The sequence below is a fragment of the Mycosarcoma maydis genome, chromosome 9 (genome assembly GCF_000328475.2).
Source record: "Mycosarcoma maydis chromosome 9, whole genome shotgun sequence".
In the NCBI taxonomy this organism is placed as follows: Eukaryota; Fungi; Basidiomycota; class Ustilaginomycetes; order Ustilaginales; genus Mycosarcoma; species Mycosarcoma maydis.
This window is the reverse complement of record NC_026486.1, coordinates 122,362-143,258: the sequence shown is the minus strand read 5'-3', so window position 1 is coordinate 143,258 and position 20,897 is coordinate 122,362. Positions and strand designations below refer to the sequence as shown.

Genomic DNA, 20,897 nt, shown 5'->3' with positions numbered 1-20,897 from the left:
GCTCATGAACGAAGAGGTACATCATGCAACTCGCTTGGGCTAAGTTGATATTGAGCTTGAGACTATGATCGGGATGAGACAGCGGTAAGAGTGCTAACACCGACGTGGAAAATCCGATTCGTTTCTCAATTTCAGCACACTTACGGCAGTCCAGGCAATCGTGAATCGTGAATCAGTGATCCGTGAACCACCAAATGAAGCACTAAGTTCGATGTTTAAAAGAAATTTAGTGGATCAGTGCAGCCAGAGGCAGCGACGCCGGAGACAGCGTTGGCTCATCAGTTCAGTTACGGACGAAATCAAATGTGGCAAGCCGAATTCTGGGGGTGGAGAGGGCTCACAGCGTGGGTCATGATGCTCTACGAGGTGAACGATGTTCGAGAACAGCGATGTTTTCCGGTCAGCAGAGTACATAGGCGGCAATGACCAAAGATCCGATTGATCCAAGACTGGGGAGTCTGTGACAGAGGGAGCGAGCGCAGAGGGCGAGAATTAGACGAAGTCATCTTGCACTTGGCTCGGCCGGAAGGGCCAGCGGAAAGCTCTCTTGACCTTGGATAGGTTGCGATTTTGCTCTGGATCGCCTTCTTGGTCCTGGAACTTGGCAAAGCCAGTCTGTTCCGCACTGGTACTACGGTCGAGTGGCAAGAAGCTGCTGCTTGCGCTGAACTGAGGCAACGAATCAGCACTCGCATTCGCTGTGCCGGACGCCCATTGCAAGTTCTGACGGCTGCCGCTGCGAAGGTCAGATTGCCAAACATCAAATGCCGACCAAGATCGACGACCATCCTCCTCGGTAGCGATGGTGGGCTGGAAAGCTTGCTTGATAGCCTCGAAGTTGGAGGCATTCTGCAGGGAGGGGTTGCCAATGCCCGGCGAAGCATGGGACAACATTTCGCGACCCTCGCCAACCGATGCAGCGTTAGCGCGACGGAAAGCATTTCGCAAAACGCTGGTGCCAAGGTTGTCATAGCCATCCGCATGGGCCGTCGGCATCTTGTTGATGGCGAGGCCCGGTTCGGCGTCAAAGGGACTCGAGGTGTACTGTTGTGCAGCGAGGGCGCGCTCTTCCATACGGGCCAGACTGTCAACGAGGGGATCAGGGGTGGAAGCTAGGTGTGCGTACATGGCCTCGTGGCTGGCCATCTGATTGTACTCCATCGCAGGGTTCCACATGTAGGGCGAAGCGTTGACGCGGCTTTGGTCTCGGTGGTCGGCCTCCTGAATATTACGAGCAATGGCCTTTTCGAGTTGCAACTGATCCTGAGCAGCCTGTACATCTTTACGTAGAGTATCCATCTCACTCCGTAGCTTATCAGCTTTATCCTTGGCTTGGCTGATTAGGTTTAAGAGCTCTTCGGAGCGCTGCAGGCGTTTCTCGGTGTGTGCAGCCTTTTTGGCATTGATAGCAGCTCTGCGTTTGTGGAGCATATCGACTTGATCCTTCCTTTGCTGAATGCTGGCCTGCTTGAGGGCACGAGCAGCATTTACAGTCTTCAAGCGTCTTTCTGCCTCGCGTCGGGTGCTTTCGACCTGCCTTTTGCTGTCGTCCAAAGCCTTGGTCCTTGATTTGATGTCTGAGCGAAGTTTCTCCTCTTCCTTCTTCTTGGCGCGCACCTCCTCCAAATCGGCTTCGAGAGCCTCGCAAGTACGGGCAGAGGCGCTCCTGACATGGCTGAGTTGGCCTTGAAGGTCGACAATTTCGCTTTGAGATCTCGAAACCAACGCAGCAATGCTGATGCAGTCTTGAGACTCAGTTGCGGAGATAGAGTCCTTTGAGCTCGCGGAGGTGGTCGTGAGAGGATGAGACGGAGATGTGATGGGTGCGGTTGGCTCAGAACCCGATGCTTGGCGGGAAGAAGGCTGGGATGCGCTTCCTTGCGGGCCTCTCCGAGACGCTTGTACGGAACTTCGCCGGGATTGAGGGTCGGGATCAACGGAGCGCATCTCGAGAACACCCCAATCGGGAATGTCGGTCATGTTCTCCTCGAGCTCTGGACGGGCGTTCTTTGGCGGGTGGAAGTGATTAGAGGAAGAAGTGGCAGGCAGATCCGGGATAGCGTAACCGAGGACCCACCATTTACCAAAAGCGCCGATGAAGAGAGAAGTACAATCAATGGAGCCGTCGGATTTGGCAGAGGCACGCTGAGTGCGTCTGCTGGTTTGTGATGGCGAGCTCTGGTGGTCGTTGGATCCGCGTGCAGGCGAACTTTGCGAGATAGTGACGATGGAAAGCAGACCGAGATCTTTGCGATGGAAAGGGGGCGTGCGCACCGAGAGCACTACCTTTGCTCCAAAAGTGAGTGCGAAAGGACCGGATGAATACGAGGTGGTAGAAATTAGCGAAGAGAAAGCGCTGGGATCGGATTTGCGCGCGAAGGCAGGCTCGGTGGTCGGAGGAGCGACTGCGGCGTCATGGCTGGGCAGTTGTGATTCATGGGCATGCTGATCATTTTGAAGGAGACGAAGCCGCTCGCGGAAGACGAGATCGGTGAGGAAAGGCCTGAAGGAAGCCTCGTCGGGGTTGGTCCAGAAGGCGAAGAGAAGCAGTATGCCGATGAGGGTCCAGGCCCAGAGGAGCGCCTGAAGATCGTCGATTTGGAGCATGGACTTGATGATGGAGACAGGCGTGATTGGGAGAGGGGCTTCTCGGTGACGGTAGAAGAGCGAGTGGAATGCATTGGAGGGCGTCAAGTTGATGTTGGCAGCAGCGATGGGGACATGTTGGTTGCGGTTCAAAAGGAAGCCAAAGCTTCCGCGAACGACGTCGCCCACGCCCATGTCAAAAGAGTTGGCGTCGGTTGGCAAGCTGGTCGGATGCGCATGTAGACGCGAAGGCGGAAGCTCGCGCAAAGGTGATCTAGCGTGCTTGAGATGTGATGGATTTCTGCGTGGTCTGCGAGAGAGTATCGGACTGCGGTGATGGGCCAGTACAGGTCCGAGTGCTGCAAACGTACAGTCACCGAGACCTGTCTGCTGAGATGATCAGCAGCGGCGCAAAAGGGGCGAGAAGCTGCTGTATAGTCGAATGTGATCGAAGTGAGAGGGAAAAAAGGAAGCAGGCAGAAGGAATCGTGAATGTTACCGTCACGAGTTGTATTGACGACCATTCGTGATTCTGGTTGTTTGCTGCGGGAAAAAAAACGAGCTGCTTGTCATTGGAGTCACTCAACGACTCTTCCGTTCAGTAAGGCCGAGGGAGCCAAATCACAATCGTGAATCACAACAGTTAGCTTAATCGTGAATTGTATAATAAATCACGAACCCCAATCACAGGATTCTCCATTCAAGATTTCCAGTCAACAGTGCAGCTCTGCAGCCGCACATTTACAGTATTGACTAACATATTAAAAACCCCGGCTAAGTTGACTTAGTGCAACTGACAAAGAAAAAAAAAATTCCAGACAAGGACACAGAGAAGCCACACCAAATCCTCTCATTCCAACCCAAATCCGTGCTTCTTGGTCAGGTCAGCTTTCACTTGTCTGTACAGGTTCTACTGTATGATGTTCTAACGCCTACTTGCCGAACTACATCGCTCCCAATCTGCACTTGCAGCCAACTACTTTCAGATTGGATCCCATCAGAGAGCATCCACATCTAACCTGCCGAACTATTCCATGCTACCAGCATGCATGGTACGGCTTTCACCATGAACACGCGACAATCACGAATCACGAATCACGAATAGTGAATCTTTGTTCCATGTTAAGTTGTGTTGGACCTCATTCACCGACCAACAGTCACAGAGTCACAAATCTACCGACTGTCACCATTTGCCGGTATTCGTGATTGGTCGAATTTTGAAGAAATTTGCATCGGGCTGAGTTGTGTCGGTATCACGATTGACGGTTGCGACTGCATCTGCGCGTAACAGCATGTCACTGCGCGAACTCGAGGATCATTCGTGATTCTGGTGGGCGCGTTGAAAGCGAGGCGCGAATAAAATAAGAAGCAAGGGAGCAGCCGAGTGAGTCGTGTAGTAGTCACGAGATAAAAGCCGTCAAAATCCAAATGAATCGACGAGTATTTGAAGACGACGCGTTCAGAACGTTGCCCCTTCCCTCCGAATTTGTCGCTTCTTCTACATTCGCCTCGACACGTCGGCAGTCGAGCCACTTTGGGATCTTCTCGCTTCTGCTCTGCTCTGCTCCGCGTCGTGCTCTGCAGTGTCAATTTCCATCCAATCCCAACTATCTCGTAATCGTCACTCCGTGTACAATCTATCCAGCCATCTGTCCATCCATCCATCCATCCATCCATCCATCTTGTCCCGTCAAGTGCTTGCTCGCGGAAACTCCAAGAACAAGCACAGCTGGAATCGCAACGCAAACACAAACGCCTCAGCCCTCTTTCATTACCTGACCCTCCGTCTCCTACGCGTCCCAGTCATCGGCGGACAAAGACCGGCAAATCAAACGGCTTTCCAGGTTGTGGCCTCTGATCGATAATTCACTTCCGCACCATCCGGCCTCACTGCATTCGCCTTCTTTGTTCATCATGTCTGATGCCCATCTTTTCACCGCACCCGTCAACGGCCACAGCCTTGCAACATCTCTTCCTGCCGCTCAGGCTGCTCCGAATGTCGAGGCGAATCACCATGTCGCCACATCTCCGCTCAAGCCCGAGTCGAATGATGCGCCCCTAGTGCCTCCCACCGCTGAACCCATCTCGAATGTCGGCGTCCAGCCGGACGCCCTTGTATCCCAAGCACAGGCACAATCTCAACACGCTGCCACCTCGTCGCATTCACTTTCGCAGCGTACCGAGCCAGCCGCCGTCGATTCCAAACCCTATGACGGCCCCATGGAAATTTCCGCTGCTCAACTCAAGTTTGCGCAGAGCACGCTCAAGTCGCTCAAGACCCGACGTGAAGCCATCGCCTTCCTTGCCCCTGTCGATCCTGTCGCGCTTGGCATCCCCCAGTACCCGCAGATCATCACCAAGCCCATGGACTTTGGAACCATCGACATCAAGCTGGCGCTCACAGCACTTGTTCTCAAGCCCAACTCCAAGCCAGGAGACAAGGCCAAATCAGCTCCTCAATGGGGTCTCGATCCTGCAAAAGACGTCTATCGCCGCATGCATGACTTTGAGGCAGATGTTCGCCAGGTTTTCTTCAACTGTGCTACCTTCAACGGACCGGATAGCCCTTACACTCACAATGCGCGCGTTCTCGAAGCAGCGTTCGACAAGTACATGAAGGATGTTCCTGCAGTCACATCTCCCTCGGCTCAGGCATCTGATATTGCCGCTGTACGCGCGCGTCGTCCTTCCAACCCCGTGCCCACCATCCGACGTTCGTCCTCAGACGTGGGCGGCCGACCAAAGAGGGAGATTCACCCTCCTCCTCCCAAGGACCTCCCATGGGCCAACGAGCCTCAGAGCGCCTCTTCCTCCGAGATCCGCAAGGCCGCAAGGCGCAAGGCAGCCAAGAAGGCCGGTGGGCTCTCGGCACGCGAACAAGCGCATTACGCAAAAGTGGCTCAGGATGAACTGCGTTTCTGCACCAGAGTCATTGATGATTTGCTCAAACCCACCTTTTCCAACGTTGCTTGGGTGTTTTACGATCAGCCCACTATGGACTTTGACTGGGCACCCGCATACTTCCAGATGATAAAGAAGCCAATCGCTTTGCGCGACGTCCAGAAAAACATTCGGTCGGGCGAGTACGCCGATGCTCAGGAGTTTGACACCGACATGCAGCTGCTCTTCCAGAACTGCTTCACCTTCAACCCGCCAGGCTCAGATGTGTACACGATGGGCGAGCAGCTCAAGTCGGTCTATGAGGACAAGATGTCGCGCAAGCCTGCGCCGGCACCCTTGCCAGATTATGAGGAGAGCGACGTGGATGAGGACGACGATGCCGAGGACGAAGAGGATGACGTGGATCCCGCATTGCAGGCGGCGCTACAGGAGCAGATCGCGCAGCTCTCGGCAACTCTGGCTATGCTCGAGGGCGCCAAGAACCAGAACGCAGGGTTAATTGCCAACACCAAGACCATGCTGGCATCGTTGCAGGAGAGCTACGCCAGCTCGGGAGGCTCGAAGAAGAGCAAGAACAAGGCGGCCGGCACCAAGAGGAAGGCATCCGAAAGCAGTGGAGCGTCCAAGAAAAAGAGCAAGGCCAAGTCGACGGGGAGCCCTTCGGCGGCAGCTGCCGAGTATGTTCCGGCCAAAAAGGCGAAGCCGGCGGCTGCCAAGAAAAAGCCCACGCCTAGCAGCAAGAAGGCCAACACGAGCCGCCGGGATGGCAACAGCGACGAAGACATCCGCACAGTGACGTACGAGCAGAAGGAGGAGCTGGCGGCCAAGATCACGGAGCTGTCGGAAGAGCGTCTGGACGGTGCGATCCGGATCATCAACGAAGACAAGCCAGCCAACCAGAATGATGAAGAGGAGATTGAGCTCGACATTGACGAGCTGTCGGCGAAGACTCTGTACAAGCTGTACAAGTACGTGGTGCGCCCCAAAAAGCCGGCGCCGGTGGCCAACAAGAATTCCAAGTCGGCACCGCTGGACGGGCGAAAGCGTGGCACAGGAGGTATCAAAAAGAAGAATCTGGACGAAGGCGAGGAGGCCGAGAGGATCGCACGGCTTCAGCAGCAGCTGGAGCAGTTTGGCAATCCGGATGCGGTTGGCTCGGGAGGAGCTGCGGGAGGACACGACGATCTGGTGCACTCGGAGAGCTCATCCGACGAGAGTGGCTCGGACTCGGACTCGGATTGAAGCGTCGCTGTTGTGGGCAGTGTCTGGCGTGATCTGATCGGAAAGAGGGCGTGGACGATGTGGACGGCGACGTGTTTGCGCGACCAGACGCCAGGAAGAACTGCGCTGGTTAGAGTGGGGTCCAGTTGTAATATTAGCACACACTACCCAGAGCATCGGTGGCCATGTGCCTGCGGCGTGTTGGCGCTCTGTTTCAGAATGCGACTGAAAGGGCTGAGACGCCTCTGCCTGGTTGGAAGCTGTACTCGTGACTGTACTGTATTGCACTGTACTGTATGAAGGTCAGTCATGAGTGGGATGATCTGGCGAGAGGTGGACAATCAAACACGAAACATGAAAGCGGCGATTGAGTTGATGCTTTTAGCGGTCTAACAGACCAATCACGAATCGTGAATCACCGATCGGAATCGCGAATAGTTACAGCAAGCCAAGAGTTCGCAATCGTGAGTTAGCGGGTTATTAGCGCAGGGCGTGGCTGACAGCGTGTTATATAATCATTGATTATTTACCATTCGTTACGAATGGGTTCGAGGAGATGAGAGGGAGCGAGGGCGTTGGACGCAGCTTTAGCGAGGTGAAAATTCAACTCCGCCGCCGTGCAGTTTCATGTTTGCAGGACGTGAGAAGAGAGACTCTCGCGGTGTGCTTTGAGTGTGTCTGTTGCCGCATTCGTGAATCAGGATTCGTGATTGTTTCTAATGACAACCAAGTCAGTGTTTTGCCCCGCCCGTGCAGCAAACAGAAAAACTAACTTAAGCCCCGCTCTTGCTTGGCTAGGAGATGGGCGCACAGCAAGCACAGTTTCAACCACCACGACGTATGGATTTGTGACTGAGGACAACAGCTGATGCGTGAAAGTGGCAGCACAACAAACACCAACTGAATCCAGGCTTGACTCGGTCATGCACGCCCACGCTGAGCTTGCAATCAAGCAACCCAACAAACCTTTCCTTTGCTTACTGTAGATGCTCCAAGGCGTTGAGCAGGATGATGGATGCATAGATGGATGGTTATGTGGGGTCGGCCTCGAACATTTGTGATTGACGATTCGTAATATTTAAATTGTCGAGCGCGACTTGCTCGCTCATCAGGCTCATCCACTCATGACTGAAAAGGCAAGCAGAGAAAATCGAGTGAAGCAATCGAGGCACGAGCTGCACCCAATCGTAAATTTGTCAAACTTGAATGTATTGGTGTATTATTCCGACTGATCGATGGACAGCAGCAGCGAAAGAGCACAGCACAGCAGATTTGGAACGCGCCCTTAATAATTAAATAAGGAGCAAACAATCACAACCACGAATCACAATCACGAATCGTGAATGCGGCTCGTGGACGATGGAATCAATTTGGCACAGAACCGTAAATCGGCGGATTTTCCCCGCATGTCGGGTTACATGCTGGATCAGCATCAACCTCACTTTAGCGCTGTGCTCGTCTGGCTTGACTACGTTATTTTATATTTGCCAACTTTGAATCGTGAATTACCGCTAGTCAACTCTCAGTCGAAGAGTGTTGCTGTCCGTGGTCAAGCGCACTCAGCGCTTGTCATATACCGTATATGATTAAGTTATTGTAGTTTAAACCGACGTGAGAGTCGTGAGTGGTTTGGTACCTCCTTGGCTTCAACTGTGATAGAGTAAGTACAGCATCAAACCGCCCGCCGCGTTCGAACCGTGCCTGTACCAACTTGCTTGTTTCTCTCAACTGCCAACCTCGCCTCCATCTCCATCTCCATCTCCATCTCCATCTCCATCTCCACCCCCTTCCTCTTCCACACCTAACCACCCTTCCGCATCATCGCTGGGCCATATACGAGCTAGGGACCTGCTTGATCGATAGCAAGGTGGCCGCTCGTTTCATCCCTTTCTTTACCTTGCGCTCCCTTCCAGCCACACTTGCCACCGTCAGCCCGCTCGATTTTACCCGCACACACAACCCCTCGAGGTGCTTCTAACATGTCTGGCTTCATCGACTACAGCAGGCGCCGCCGCGCTCCCGACACCGAATCAGTCACCAGCAGAGGCGTCGCATCACAATCCAATACCGCCGATCCATTTGATGAACAGAACGCTCGTCGACAACCCGATCCTGAGAGCGACACTGACATCGAGCCTCGAGACGTCCGCCGCTCCCGAGCAAATGACGCTGCCTTTGAGGATGCATCGGACGACTTTGATGGTCGCCCAGTCCAGCCTTCCCGTCCTCCTCGTGTCGAGGTATTGGGCGGCCGCGGCGCTGGCGGAAACTATCCTCATCGCGACGAACGCCCCTTCTTTGATCCCACCTTCCCTAACTACCAGGCGGAAGCTCCCCTCGAAATGCCCTTTTTCGACCATGTCGTCGCCGATTACGGCAAGTATGGCGCTTTCCAACGCTTGCGACTCAACTTTCGTCAATTCATCTCCTTCCTCGCCAGCACCACCGCCCTTGGCACTGTTCTCTTCGCCGCCTACTTTTCCTACCTCAATCCTTTCAAAAAGTCTCCGCCAAAAGCACATGCCGACCGCGAGTACGAACGTAGGATCACCGGTGAGCGTGGTTCTGGTCGACCCGCTTATTACGCCGAGTTCTGGGGTTACCAATGCGACGAGCACGAGATCGTCACCGAGGGTGGTTGGATCCTCAAGGCTCATCGCATCTCAGACCCTCGTCGCCCCGGCGGCGTCGGCTATCCTGTCGTCCTTCAGCACGGTATTCTCTGCAATTCATCCCATTTTGTCGTCAACGAAGAGCGCTCCATGGCTTTCTGGCTCGTCGATCAAGGCTTTGACGTCTGGATCACCAACATCCGCTCCAACTTCAAGGCTGGTCACACTGAGTACACCCGATCCGACCCTCGCTTCTGGGCTTGGGGTCTCAAGGAGCTTGCCTTCGATCTCCGCGACCTCGTCGACTATATCACCGCTGCCACTGGCTATCCCCAGCTCGCCTACGTAGGCCACTCGCAAGGCTCCGGTTCCATGTACCTTGCCCTCAGCCCAGGCATTTGCCCCGAAATTGGCAACAAGCTCAGTTGCTTCGTCGCTCTTGGTCCCTCGGTCTATGCAGGCTCGGTCTTGCGAAAGTTTCCCTTCTCTCTTCTTCGTCAGTTCCGCTCCCGAAAGTGGTGGGGTCTTGTCTTTGGTGTACGAGAGTTCATGCCCGCCATCGGTATCGCTCAAGAGTTCCTGCCCACTTTCTGGTTCGGCCACATCGCCTACGTCATCTTTTCCTTTCTCTTTGGCTTCCACGACCACAACTGGCTGGCTCGACAGAAGCCCAAGATCTTCCGCACCGTGCCCGTCCCCACCTCATCCGAGCTCCTCTACTGGTACATGTCGGGCTTCTCCCACCGAGGCTGTATCTTTGACCCACGCATCACCGAGCCTTGGTTCCCGAGAACCTTCCCGCCTCACTCGATCTTTTACGGAGACATTGACTATCTCGTGCTTGGAAAGCCTCTCGTCCAGCGCATTCAGCGTCACGAGAACAATGTCGAGATGATCCACACGGTCGAGCTCCAAAACTACGAGCATCTCGACATGATCTTTGGTGTCGATGCTTTCCGAACCGTCTTCCCCGGTGTTAAGGACACCATCTTGCAGACCATGGACCCTGAACTTATGGCACCTGAGATGTCGGAGCGAGGCGGCCGTTACTAGACATCAGTCCTTGCTTACTCACGATCCGCAGCCACGGTCCTTTCTCGTACATCAACTAGTCTCTTTGCTCGAAGTTATCTGTTCTGTGTTTGTGGTTCCTCTCTCTCTCGCTCACAGCGACGTTCGTTAGTCTATTTACTCGTTGTATTCTTTTCAATCCAATTTTGACGCTCGCTTTTCTCACTTGGTACACTCGCATGGGTTTAGTTAACTAACTAGGTTGTAGTTAACTACGACCTACTGCGGTCTCGCATTCAACGATGTGGTGCTCACACTGCGCTGTCGAAGAGGTGGAAGAGATGGCGTGTTTAGAAGTCATCACGATGTGAATTGTGTGGGTTGGATGAGAAAGTCCACATAGGTGAGTGCTGGGCTATGCGAGCCAAGTAAGTCTAGGCGTAGAACTCGGCGTCTCCGACCTTGTAACTGGTGCTGTTGGGCAAGATGGACACGGGTACAGCGCATTCGACGGTCTCGAGCTTTGTTTCTGCGGCGCAGCCGAGGAGAGCGAGTAGATTTGTAGAGGATGCGTTGTGTGCTGCCGAGCCAGCGAGGCTGTTGATTGCTCTGACGCTGACGTGGTAGCGTGCATACCCGTCTGACGCAGTAGGCAGCAGATGCGGGGGAGGAAGCAGCGTGTTGTTGGCGTGCTCGTGGTTGTCAGTGGTCGACTTGTCGGTGGTCGACTTTGAGGCGCGAGCGTTGATAGCCGAGATGGTGAGGAACGAAAGACGCACGAGCCAGTTGAGCTTGACTCCACTAGTGACGAATTCGGGCGAAGCACCGCTCGGGATGCACAGGCTGAAACTCGCCCTCCCCTTGTCGAGCACGCTCTCGTGGTGTTGTGCATGTACCATCTTGGTGGCGCGCTGTGATCGCGCCGGTGGCAAAGTCGCCATGCTCGGTTGCACTTCTTCGAACGTCTCGAGCGTCGCACTCATGCGCGCGATGCGTGCGAGCGATTGCTCATTGTTGATGTTGATCACACCGGTAATCGTCTCTCCGAGCCTGTACCTAGACCTGACCAGTGTGAGCACAGCAGCCACCTTGCCATCTTTGGAAATATCGTACGTCACTTTGCTCGATGAACGCGCGAGCGCTTCAACAGCTGCCTTGCACGATCCACTAGTCTGACTCGTAGATGCCAACGTCGCCAAGCCGATCTCGGGCAGAGCAACCGCACATGCGTCATCGGCCGACACCTTGGTGGCGAGCAGCTGTTTGGTATACTCCTGCAAGTCTTTACGCTGAATCTGGGGTGCTTTCTTGGCCGATGCCTTTGCTCTAGCGCGTTCGGCTTGCACGTTTGACTTTAAACTTGGCACGATGACGCTCTCGTCATCTTGACCAACTAGGCTAACCGACGCCTCTTCCTTGGTGAGGATGACCGGGTTCATCAGGTCGAAAAACGGCCTGAAGCCAGATGCACCGACATGATTGTAGATGCGAATCGGAATAGTGATCAGCCGACTTGTCTGCGCGCGCGCCGAGGCAGCGTACATGTCCGATCGATTGGTTCCCAAGGTGAGAACGTACTTGAGACGAATCGCCTTGCCTTGGTAAGAAGGCGGTAGGTCGATTGGCAACGCAAGCTTGAACTGATACGTCTTGCTCTCTCCTGGAGCGAGCACCAAGTCGACAGCGACGATGCTGGGCGGGGCCGAGAACGTGGGCACGCTTCGACTCTGCAGAGTTCGCTCCTGAGCATCTTGAAATGTGGAGCCCGTCCGACGATGCTGTTGTGCACGGCCTGCAAATGGGCTGCGAAGGTAGCTGCTCCAGCTCGTGGGGCTTGGTAAGGCGTCGGCCGTTTGTCCGAGATCACCTCCACCGAGCGTTCGAGGTGTGCCAGGAACCGAGTGAGGAGACGCATTGGCACCAGTCAAGTCGCCGTAAGCAAGCCTTCTTTTGAGGTTCTCAAAGTCGCTCGGCTTGATCAGGCTCTCGTCGATTTCGATGGTACCTCGAATCTGTGCAAAGGACCACAAGATCTTTTCGCTGCCCGAAGCCAATGTGTCGGGTGGAGGGTAGATCGGACTGTGGCTCGGGGTTCTCGAAATCGACAGGCGTCGCTTTGACTGTGACCAGCTTGTGATGGATTCTCGAACAACGCTCTCCATCGACTCGTTGCGACCCATTGCATAGAAACTAGAGGAGTTATTTTGCTCGGCTTGCGCGCCCATCCAGGAGGTTGGAGTGTTGGGTGTCGGCGATGGTGCTACCGATGGCGAATCGAGCTCAAACGCTTCTGTGAGGTCCTCAGCCTGGACCTGCGCAACTGATTTCTTGCGTGAATGCGAGTGATGCGGCGATATGGAGGCAGAAGGTGTTCGTTTGTTCGCCCATCCAGAAAGAGAGGAGACTCTTGAGGGTGGGTTGGGCGATAAACGATCTGAGTCGGCGAGAGCTGATGTGGCGGACGGCTTTGTAGGAGTGCCAACTGGTCGGATTGGATGACCTAGACCAAGATCGAATTTATTGCGCCGAGATGAAAATGAGGTGGACTTTGTAGAGCGGTGCGCAAGTTTCGAGCTCGCAAGGTTTGGCGAGACGGACCAAGGATGAATGGAATGGTCACCAGAGGCGGAGGGCGTGCTCTTTCCGATCAAGTTCTTTCGATCCGGCAAGACCTCGCCATTGAGGTGGAGAAGCAGTTTCTGGGCTCGTGCGGGGCCGGGAAAGGCTGAAGAGGTAGATGCGCTTGCGTCATGATCTCTTCCTAATGCTCGTACATCGACGCTACGAGATTTCGAGTGGGTTGGTATTGACGAGACGACACGACGTGCGCCTGGCTTTTCCTCAATAGGGGCAGAGCCAGGTGGATCAAAATGGTCTGCGGAGGCTTTGGTCGGTGTCGATGGCGGGAACTCTCCTTGAAGCAGTGGCTGAGTATGTGCGACTCGCGGGTTTGTGTTTGTGAAGGTGATATGGCAGACAAAGTCTTCTCCGGCGAAGAACGACGACTGTAGAGGTCGGATCGATACTTTGAGCGAAGAGTGGTGACGGTTCGCGGCTTCCGACATGCTGCAAGGTTGCCCTGGCTACGTTATGAACGCATGTATCGACGCAAGATGTTGGTATCGAAGAAGCAAGTAGGAAGCAGGGCTCGCATTCCGTTCAGGGTCCTGAGCAAGCATCTGACGCGCACAGGACAACTAGGTGAGACGTGAGCCATGAAGACGTGAGACAGATACGAGACAAGATAATCACGAATCACGAATTTTACTGTAACTGTCAAATCACAAAAACTGTCAAATCATAAATTTGTAACACTTTGAATCGAATCCGTGTCCACGTGCCACGACCGTCACTCAAAAACTCACGACTCGTGACTCACTACTCACCACTCAAGACTCACTGACTGTGATGAGTGAGAAACAGTCTGAGTAACGCGCTTGGACATGCTCACGCGTTTAGAGAGGCAAATCATAATCACGAATTTGCAGACACGAGAGCGGTTTCTCCACTTTTCTTCTGCTTTGGCACCCTTCACGCTTGTGCCTGTGACCTGTGACAGGTGCACAGGTGCGAGCAGTCGTGAGCCGTCACAGTTATGTGTTGCACGCAGTCACTGACGTGAGAGCATTCAAGATTTAGCCGTTGCAACTCCACAGCTGTGCAACCAAGTGCTACGACCATACTCGATCCTTCTCGACACCTCGTTCCCCTCCTCTCCTTTTTACACACCACCCAGGCAACCTTGTTGAACTGTCATTGTACCGAGAGCATACCCCACAACTCGGTCACAATGCCCCCTAAGAAATCTTCGGCGCCTTTGCCTAAGGGCCAGGCGTCGCTCTCCAATTTCTTCGGAAGCAAGACCGCTGGTTTCAGTCCTGCCTCATCTCAAGATGCACACTCCACGCCTCGTACTACATCAGCAGCAAGTGCGTCGTCCAAGTACTTTGCGTCAAAGACGGACACCCCCTCCACTCGCCGCTCTGGCCGAGCTACCAAGGCTGATCCAATGATCATCGATGACTCGGACGACGACAGCCTCGACTTGAAGCCTGCTTCCACGACAAAAACGACCCAAAGTGGCAGCGGAGCAGCACGGACAAGTCCCAGAAAGTCGGCAACAAAGCGCAAAGCACACCAAGACTCTTCTGACGACGATTTTGTTGACCGTCGAGAAGCCAAACGGGACGACAAGGACGACAACAAGGACGACGACGATGATGAATTTGCTCCCGTGCCAAAGAGACCCGCAACCACTTCTTCGAAAGCCAAAGCGAATTCCACCTCTCAAGCTCCCCGTCGCAGAGCAGCAAATGCCAAGCCCATCAAGATCGATGATTCCGACGAAGATGAAGACTTTGTTGACGTTCTTCCACAGTCCAAGAAGCCAACCACCACTGCCAGCAAGAAAGCGCCTCCTGCCAAGACAGCCCCGGCCAAGAGGCCAGCGGACGACAATTTTGAACCTCAGACCGCTCAGGCAGCTGATAAGAAACCCAACTGGAGGGAAATGGCCGCTCGTCGTGCTGCTGGGCCTGCCAATCCCGGGTCCAAGGCCATTCCTCAGGGCAAGCCTAACTGCCTTACAGGTCTCACTCTTGTCTTTACGGGGGAGCTCGAATCGATTAGTCGTGACGAAGCTTCCGATCTAGCAAAACGATACGGCGCACGAATCACCAGCGCACCATCCTCAAAGACCTCGTACGTCATCGTCGGAGAAGGCGCCGGTCCCAAGAAGCTCGACTTGATTAGGAAGAACAACATCAAGACGCTCAACGAGGACGAATTCCTCGATCTCATTCGCACACGCGGCGCTGGCGAGCTCGACGAAAAGGCAAAGCAAAAGATCAAAGCCGAAGAGCAAAAGATCAAGGAGGTTGCCAAATCTATGGGTCCACCCAAGGATGGCAATGCCAATCCGGCAGATCTGTCCAACATGCTATGGACCACGAAATACGCGCCTACACAGATGAAGGACCTCGTCGGCAATAAGGCGGCGGTCGAAAAGCTCGCTAGCTGGCTGAAAGCGTGGCCTGACTCGTATCGAAGCAACTTCAAGAAGCCGGGACCCACCGGCATGAACGTCTATCGGGCTGTCCTCATTTCGGGTCCACCAGGTATCGGCAAGACCACGTCGGCACACCTCGTGGCCAAGATGGAAGGGTACTCGCCACTCGAGTTCAACGCGAGCGACGCACGAAGCAAGAAGCTCGTCGAAGGCATGCTGCAAGACACGATCAACAACAAGTCGCTCGACAGTTGGTACAGTAGTGTCGCAAAGCCGTCTTCATGGTCGGCGGGCCTACCGCGCATTCACGATCGTACCGTGTTGATCATGGACGAGGTCGATGGCATGTCTGGCGGTGATCGCGGAGGTGTTGGCGCGATCAATGCGCTCATCAAGAAGACCAAGGTGCCCATCATTTGTATCTGCAACGACAGGCGAAACCAGAAGATGCGTCCGTTTGAACACACCACGTTCAACCTCACGTTCCGCAAGCCGGATGCCAATCAAGTCAAGTCGAGGATGTTGTCGATCGCTTTCAAGGAAAAGCTGAAAATCCCCGGTGAAGTCATGGCACAGCTTATTGAGGCGGCACAGAGCGACATTCGCTCCGTGATCAACATGTTGAGCACATGGAAGCTGTCAAACGACAGCATGGACTTCGACGAGTCCAAGGCGTTGGGTGCTGAGAATGCGAAGCCGGGCCTGCATACACCGTTTTCGCTGTACGGCGAGCTTTCGGCGCCAGGCATGTTCAACGCCAACTCGAAAAAGACGTTGAACGACAAAGCTGATCTGTACTTTCAGGATCACAGTTTTGTGCCACTAATGGTCGCGGAGAACTATGTCAAGGCTAGGCCGGTGCTGGCGTCGAAGGAGGTGGGAGCTAGGCAGCAGCTCAAGCATCTCGAACTTTTGCGCAAGGCATCCGAGAGCATTTCGGACGGCGATCTGGTGGATCGGATGATTCACGGTGGGGAACAGCATTGGTCATTGATGCCGCTGCACGCGATTGCGTCTTCGGTGCGGCCATGCTCGTTGATCTACGGTGGAACGGAAGGGGGGTTCCCCAGCTTCCCGGCGTGGCTTGGACAGAATTCGAAGCAGCAACGACTGACGCGAGCGGTGGTAGATCTACAGGCCAAGATGCGGTTGGTGTGTTCGGGATCGCGTCACGATCTGCGTCAGCACTATTTGCCTTCGATGTGGTCGATGCTGATTCAGCCGCTGGTCGAGGAGGGTGCCGAGGGTGTGGAACGGGTGATCGGGCTGATGGACGACTACTACCTCGGGGTGGAGGATAGAGAAACGATTTTGGAGTTGGGGTTGGAACCCAACAACGCGGAGGCCATGATGAAGAAGGTGCCCAGTGCTGTCAAGGCGGGATTCACGAGGAAGTACAATTCGAGCACGCATCCGATCGCGTTTCACAAGGCGACAGATGTGGGCGGTGCCAAAGTCAAGCTCGCCAAAGCCGAGGTGCCGGATCTGGAGGATGCAGTGGAAGAGGAAGTGGTGGAGGAGGAAGAGGAGGACAAGGAGGCCGGCGACGAGCTGAGCAAGGACAAGCTGGTCAAGAAGCCCAAATCGGGGGCAGGCAAGGCGAAGGCCAAAGTTGTAGGAGCCAAGAAAAAGTGAACGCATCAAGACAGCGTCTGTTCTTGATGACGAGCAATGCGATGCTGCCAATGAGCACAGTTGTATGTTCTGAGAAGCGTGAAAATTGCAAAGACCAGATGAAGCAGCGTGAAAAGCACGAGGGTAACCGGAGCAGAGTGTAGAAACGATGAGAGGCTAGGGCATGCATGTGCGAGGCGAGACAGATACAGTGAATGGGCGAGGCTATTGGGATCGGACACGAATGAGGGTGAAGGGGATACGGGACTTGGCTGCGTGTTCGGCGATGGCTGTGCGACCAAAGGCGACGATGTGCGGGATGGGGGTGATGGTATCGATGGGCCAAGCGAAGGAGGCGGTATTTGGATCGGGCATGTTTGCGAGACCAGGGACGTCTGCGATGGAGAGTGAAGAGTGGAGTGCAGTGTGGAGGAGGTCTGGGTGGGTGGTGGCGAGCGTTGGTGCGGAGAGCAGGGTGCGTGCTTGGCGCGCGAGCCGATCTGAGCGCTCGAGATCGGCAGCTTGGCGCATGACCATCTGCTCGAGCTCGTCCATCGACGCTGATTTCGACGTGCACAGGCGTACGAGCAACGCCGAATCGTGTGCATGCAGTTTGCGCAGCACTGCAGCTTCCACCAACCTGCACACGCCGAGCAGCACGTCGTTGCCCAGATCGCTGTGCGCGTTAGTGGCATACCGGAGCAGACCGAACAGGCTAATCCAGTTTTTGGTGATGCACGCCCCGCCACTGTCGTTGCTAGCGCTCGAGGAGCAGCCTAAATCGTCCAGCCAGAAAGCGTAACAGAAGAGTAACACCGCATCCAACTGCTGCAGCGCCGACAGCTGCGTTGGCCGAGCCGCAAAGTACGACGGCCGTGAAGCTGAGAGCGCCGAGGTGCGCGCGTCGGCGGCGTGCTTGAGTTCACGCGCTGCCGATCGGTACGCCGCAGCCAATGCGGACAAGGTGTCGGGCGTGAGCGAGCCGGGACGAGCGGTGGACAGTATCGATGCTGCTGAACGTGGTCTTCTCGACTGCGGACGTGGTATGTCGGTGTTCGAGATTGGAATGTCGTCGCTGTCGCCGCTGTCGCCACCGTCAGCATCTACTGAGTCTCTCCTCCTCTTGCCACTCGGCACGGTTGAATGCAATTTGGGACTCGGAGGGGGACTAGGCAGTTGCAAGCTATGCGTGAGCGGCGGTAAGCGTTTCAAGAGCGACTGCCTCTTGCTGATCTCGTGTTTCGCCAAACAGCGCGGTGGTTTGGGTTTCACCAGCATGCCGTTCCACGTGTTGACCGCCAACTGCTGGGCTCCCTTGGTGTGTCCTACGCTGGTGCCATTGATAAGCAGGTCGGGAGGGGTGCGCAACGTGCTAGTGGCGCTACCGAGGCTGCTGCCGCCCGCCGAGCTGGTGGTGGAGGGCGCAGGCGACGGGTGCGAGCTCGAGTAGTAGGGTGACGTGGACGGCGAGGCGGCTGGGTAGTTGTAGCGTGGCGAGGATCTGCTGGTCAAGTAGCTCAAGGATGAGGAACAAGAACCAGGCGGAGGCGGAGCGTGCGAGGGTTTGGAGGCTTTGTTGTGAGATGAAGACGAAGTACATTGGATCGGCGGTGCGGGAAGAGGGTGACGCAGTCGTATTGGTGGTGCGCCGAGCGAGGGTGATCGTGCGGCTGCTGTGGTAGCCGTCGCGGTCGCTGCCATGAAAGGCATTGAGGACGAGGACGACGACGACGACGACGAGCAAGTAGTTGGACGACTGGTCATGTTGTATAATGCAGACGATTGCTGACAGTCATGGAGGAGGTTGGAGAAGGCAGCGATGCTACTCGAGGCAAATGAGGACGATGCAAGGGATGTGAGAACGAGACAAATGCGATGAACGTAGACTGCGGTGCGGGACGAGCCAAGGTGATGGAGAGCAATGAGCTGGATTTCGTTTTCCAAGTCACGAGTGGTGGTTGTCGGAGCAGATGACTGTGGTTGCGTATCGCAGAGGAGCTCGCTCTAAAGCGTCACGCAGCCAGTGTAGCGGAATGAGTCGATGATGTGCAAGTCACAGAGTGCTGGCGAATCGGCCGAGCCGACTGTGGTGCTAGCTGCACACGGCTGAAGCTGTGCGAGGACGGAGACGCGGACGGAGATGGAGACAGTGACGCAAACGAGGTCCGATGTTGCTTCGTTATAGTATGTGAGGATAGGGTAGCAAGATGTAGATGGAGCCGCAAAGAGTCACGAGTCGAGGAGGCACAGGGCGAGTAGGGAGCTAGAAGGAGTAACCAGTGCGGCGTCCGATATCTGCGGCACGGGACGGTGAGGGCACTCACGACTCGATTGAGACATGAATCAGGTCACACACTCAAGACTCACAACTAAGTTACTCACAGACCCAAAGTGCAACCAACAGCCACGAGCAGCCAGTCACCAGTCGGAAGTCGTGAGTGAGTCTGTGGGTGGGCCCAGCTAGATAGGCACGCCGCACTCACAAATCACAAAATCATAAAATCATAAAATCATAAAATCACAAAATCACAAAATCACAAAATCACGAATCGTAAATCAACGCACGGTCGAGCCGACGCAAGTGTGCAACGCCGATAAAGTTTGCGCTTGCTCGCTCGCATCGACCGACGGGCAACACAACACGACCAGCCACGCTTCAGGCTTGCAACTCACCACTCATGACTTGCCAAATCGTGAATCACGAATAGTGAATTGTGAGTCAGCGCCGAAACAACCGAAATCGTGAATTCACGATTGCCATTCACGATTCGTGATTGCGCCAAAGCAAGGCTTGTTGCTCGCTTCAAAATTGTGCGCGGCGTGCAGTGACGAAATGGATCGCAAAACAGTCGGGAGTCGCGTCAACCCAAGAGTGCAAGCAAGCATCTCAGTTGACAACACGTCTTGGCTGTGAGATGCGTGATGCACGCTTGCAGAGGCATTCATGATCGCTTGTTAAATAACTAATCCGCAGCTCAGGTATTGAATCGCTTCGTTGATGCCAAACCGGGCATGTCCAAGAGGATAGGCTGTTCCGACGCAATCCTCTTGATTCGTAATCACCTTGATCGCCTTGCAAGCGTCTATAATCGGCTGCCCCACCGCACGGTACAGTCCAGTACAGCATACACCTAGTCTGATGCTGTAGCCATCCGAATCGTGAATCAGAGCAAAGCTGAGCCAAGTGAGCCTGAGGGCTGTTCACAAGCAAGAATGTGTATGCGCCGAAAGAATGCGGTACGGTTCGCGCAGGAATGCCGATAGGAGAACCACAAAGTTGAGCGGGCTGTGGGCTTGCTCCCGCCTCACATCCTGACCTACATATTGATTCACAATTAATACTCGTGACTGAGACTTGTCTGCGTGATTCGTGATTGATGATTAGTGATTGGTGATTGTTTTTTTTTTTGTTGGTGTTGGGCCGCTACCAACACGCCAATCAAGAATCTCGACCCTCGACTTTCTGACTCTCGACTCTCGGTCGGCAACTCAACACAGCTACATCGCTCCTTGCATTCACGATTCGTGATTCGTGTTTTCTCACTCACCTCTGTGTATACCTTTTCGATCATCACAATCGTGAATCGTGAATCGTGAATCGTGGATGCACAGCTACAGTACATGCACGCCACAGCAGAACCTCCCCGTCACAACGCCGTATAGAAAAAGTTTGGTTCTACTCAGCTCGTGCCCGTTCGCCTGGAAGGGGACAAAGTTACAAAAATAAAACCGCCTGGCGCTGAGCTGACACCAACCCCCTGTCAGGACAGCACACCTCCGACGGTTCAGTGGAGATTTCTTGGCGCCAAGTCGGAATTTCTTGCTCGGCCTGACAATTCTAGTCGCGGATCACGATCGTAGATGGCAGAGCGTGGATCGTAGAGAATCGCGAAAATGATCCAAGCGGTTTCGGTCGTGAGTGAATGCTGTAACACCACAGAATC

At 54.6% G+C, this 20,897-nt stretch overlaps 6 protein-coding genes across 6 annotated transcripts; 3 read left to right on the top strand and 3 right to left on the bottom strand.

Moving 5' to 3' along the window:
* Positions 1-492: 492 nt before the first annotated feature.
* UMAG_10438 (uncharacterized protein) lies at positions 493-2,781 on the bottom strand (the record flags this gene model as incomplete). The annotated part of the gene is made up of 1 exon (XM_011391754.1): positions 493-2,781. One exon carries the CDS (start codon positions 2,779-2,781, stop codon positions 493-495), a length of 2,289 nt encoding a protein of 762 aa, XP_011390056.1.
* Positions 2,782-4,500: 1,719 nt separating this feature from the next.
* Positions 4,501-6,729, top strand: UMAG_03437 (uncharacterized protein; the record flags this gene model as incomplete). Its single annotated transcript, XM_011391599.1, has 1 exon — positions 4,501-6,729. The coding sequence occupies one exon, from the start codon at positions 4,501-4,503 to the stop codon at positions 6,727-6,729; it is 2,229 nt and encodes a 742-aa protein (XP_011389901.1).
* A 1,958-nt stretch (positions 6,730-8,687) lies between these two features.
* UMAG_03436 (uncharacterized protein) lies at positions 8,688-10,373 on the top strand (the record flags this gene model as incomplete). Its single annotated transcript, XM_011391598.1, has 1 exon — positions 8,688-10,373. One exon carries the CDS (start codon positions 8,688-8,690, stop codon positions 10,371-10,373), a length of 1,686 nt encoding a protein of 561 aa, XP_011389900.1.
* Positions 10,374-10,765: 392 nt separating this feature from the next.
* UMAG_03435 (uncharacterized protein) lies at positions 10,766-13,396 on the bottom strand (the record flags this gene model as incomplete). The annotated part of the gene is made up of 1 exon (XM_011391597.1): positions 10,766-13,396. The coding sequence occupies one exon, from the start codon at positions 13,394-13,396 to the stop codon at positions 10,766-10,768; it is 2,631 nt and encodes an 876-aa protein (XP_011389899.1).
* A 725-nt stretch (positions 13,397-14,121) lies between these two features.
* On the top strand, positions 14,122-16,974 carry UMAG_03434 (replication factor C subunit 1; the record flags this gene model as incomplete). Its single annotated transcript, XM_011391596.1, has 1 exon — positions 14,122-16,974. The coding sequence occupies one exon, from the start codon at positions 14,122-14,124 to the stop codon at positions 16,972-16,974; it is 2,853 nt and encodes a 950-aa protein (XP_011389898.1).
* Positions 16,975-17,178: 204 nt separating this feature from the next.
* On the bottom strand, positions 17,179-18,717 carry UMAG_03433 (uncharacterized protein; the record flags this gene model as incomplete). Its single annotated transcript, XM_011391595.1, has 1 exon — positions 17,179-18,717. The coding sequence occupies one exon, from the start codon at positions 18,715-18,717 to the stop codon at positions 17,179-17,181; it is 1,539 nt and encodes a 512-aa protein (XP_011389897.1).
* Positions 18,718-20,897: the final 2,180 nt, after the last annotated feature.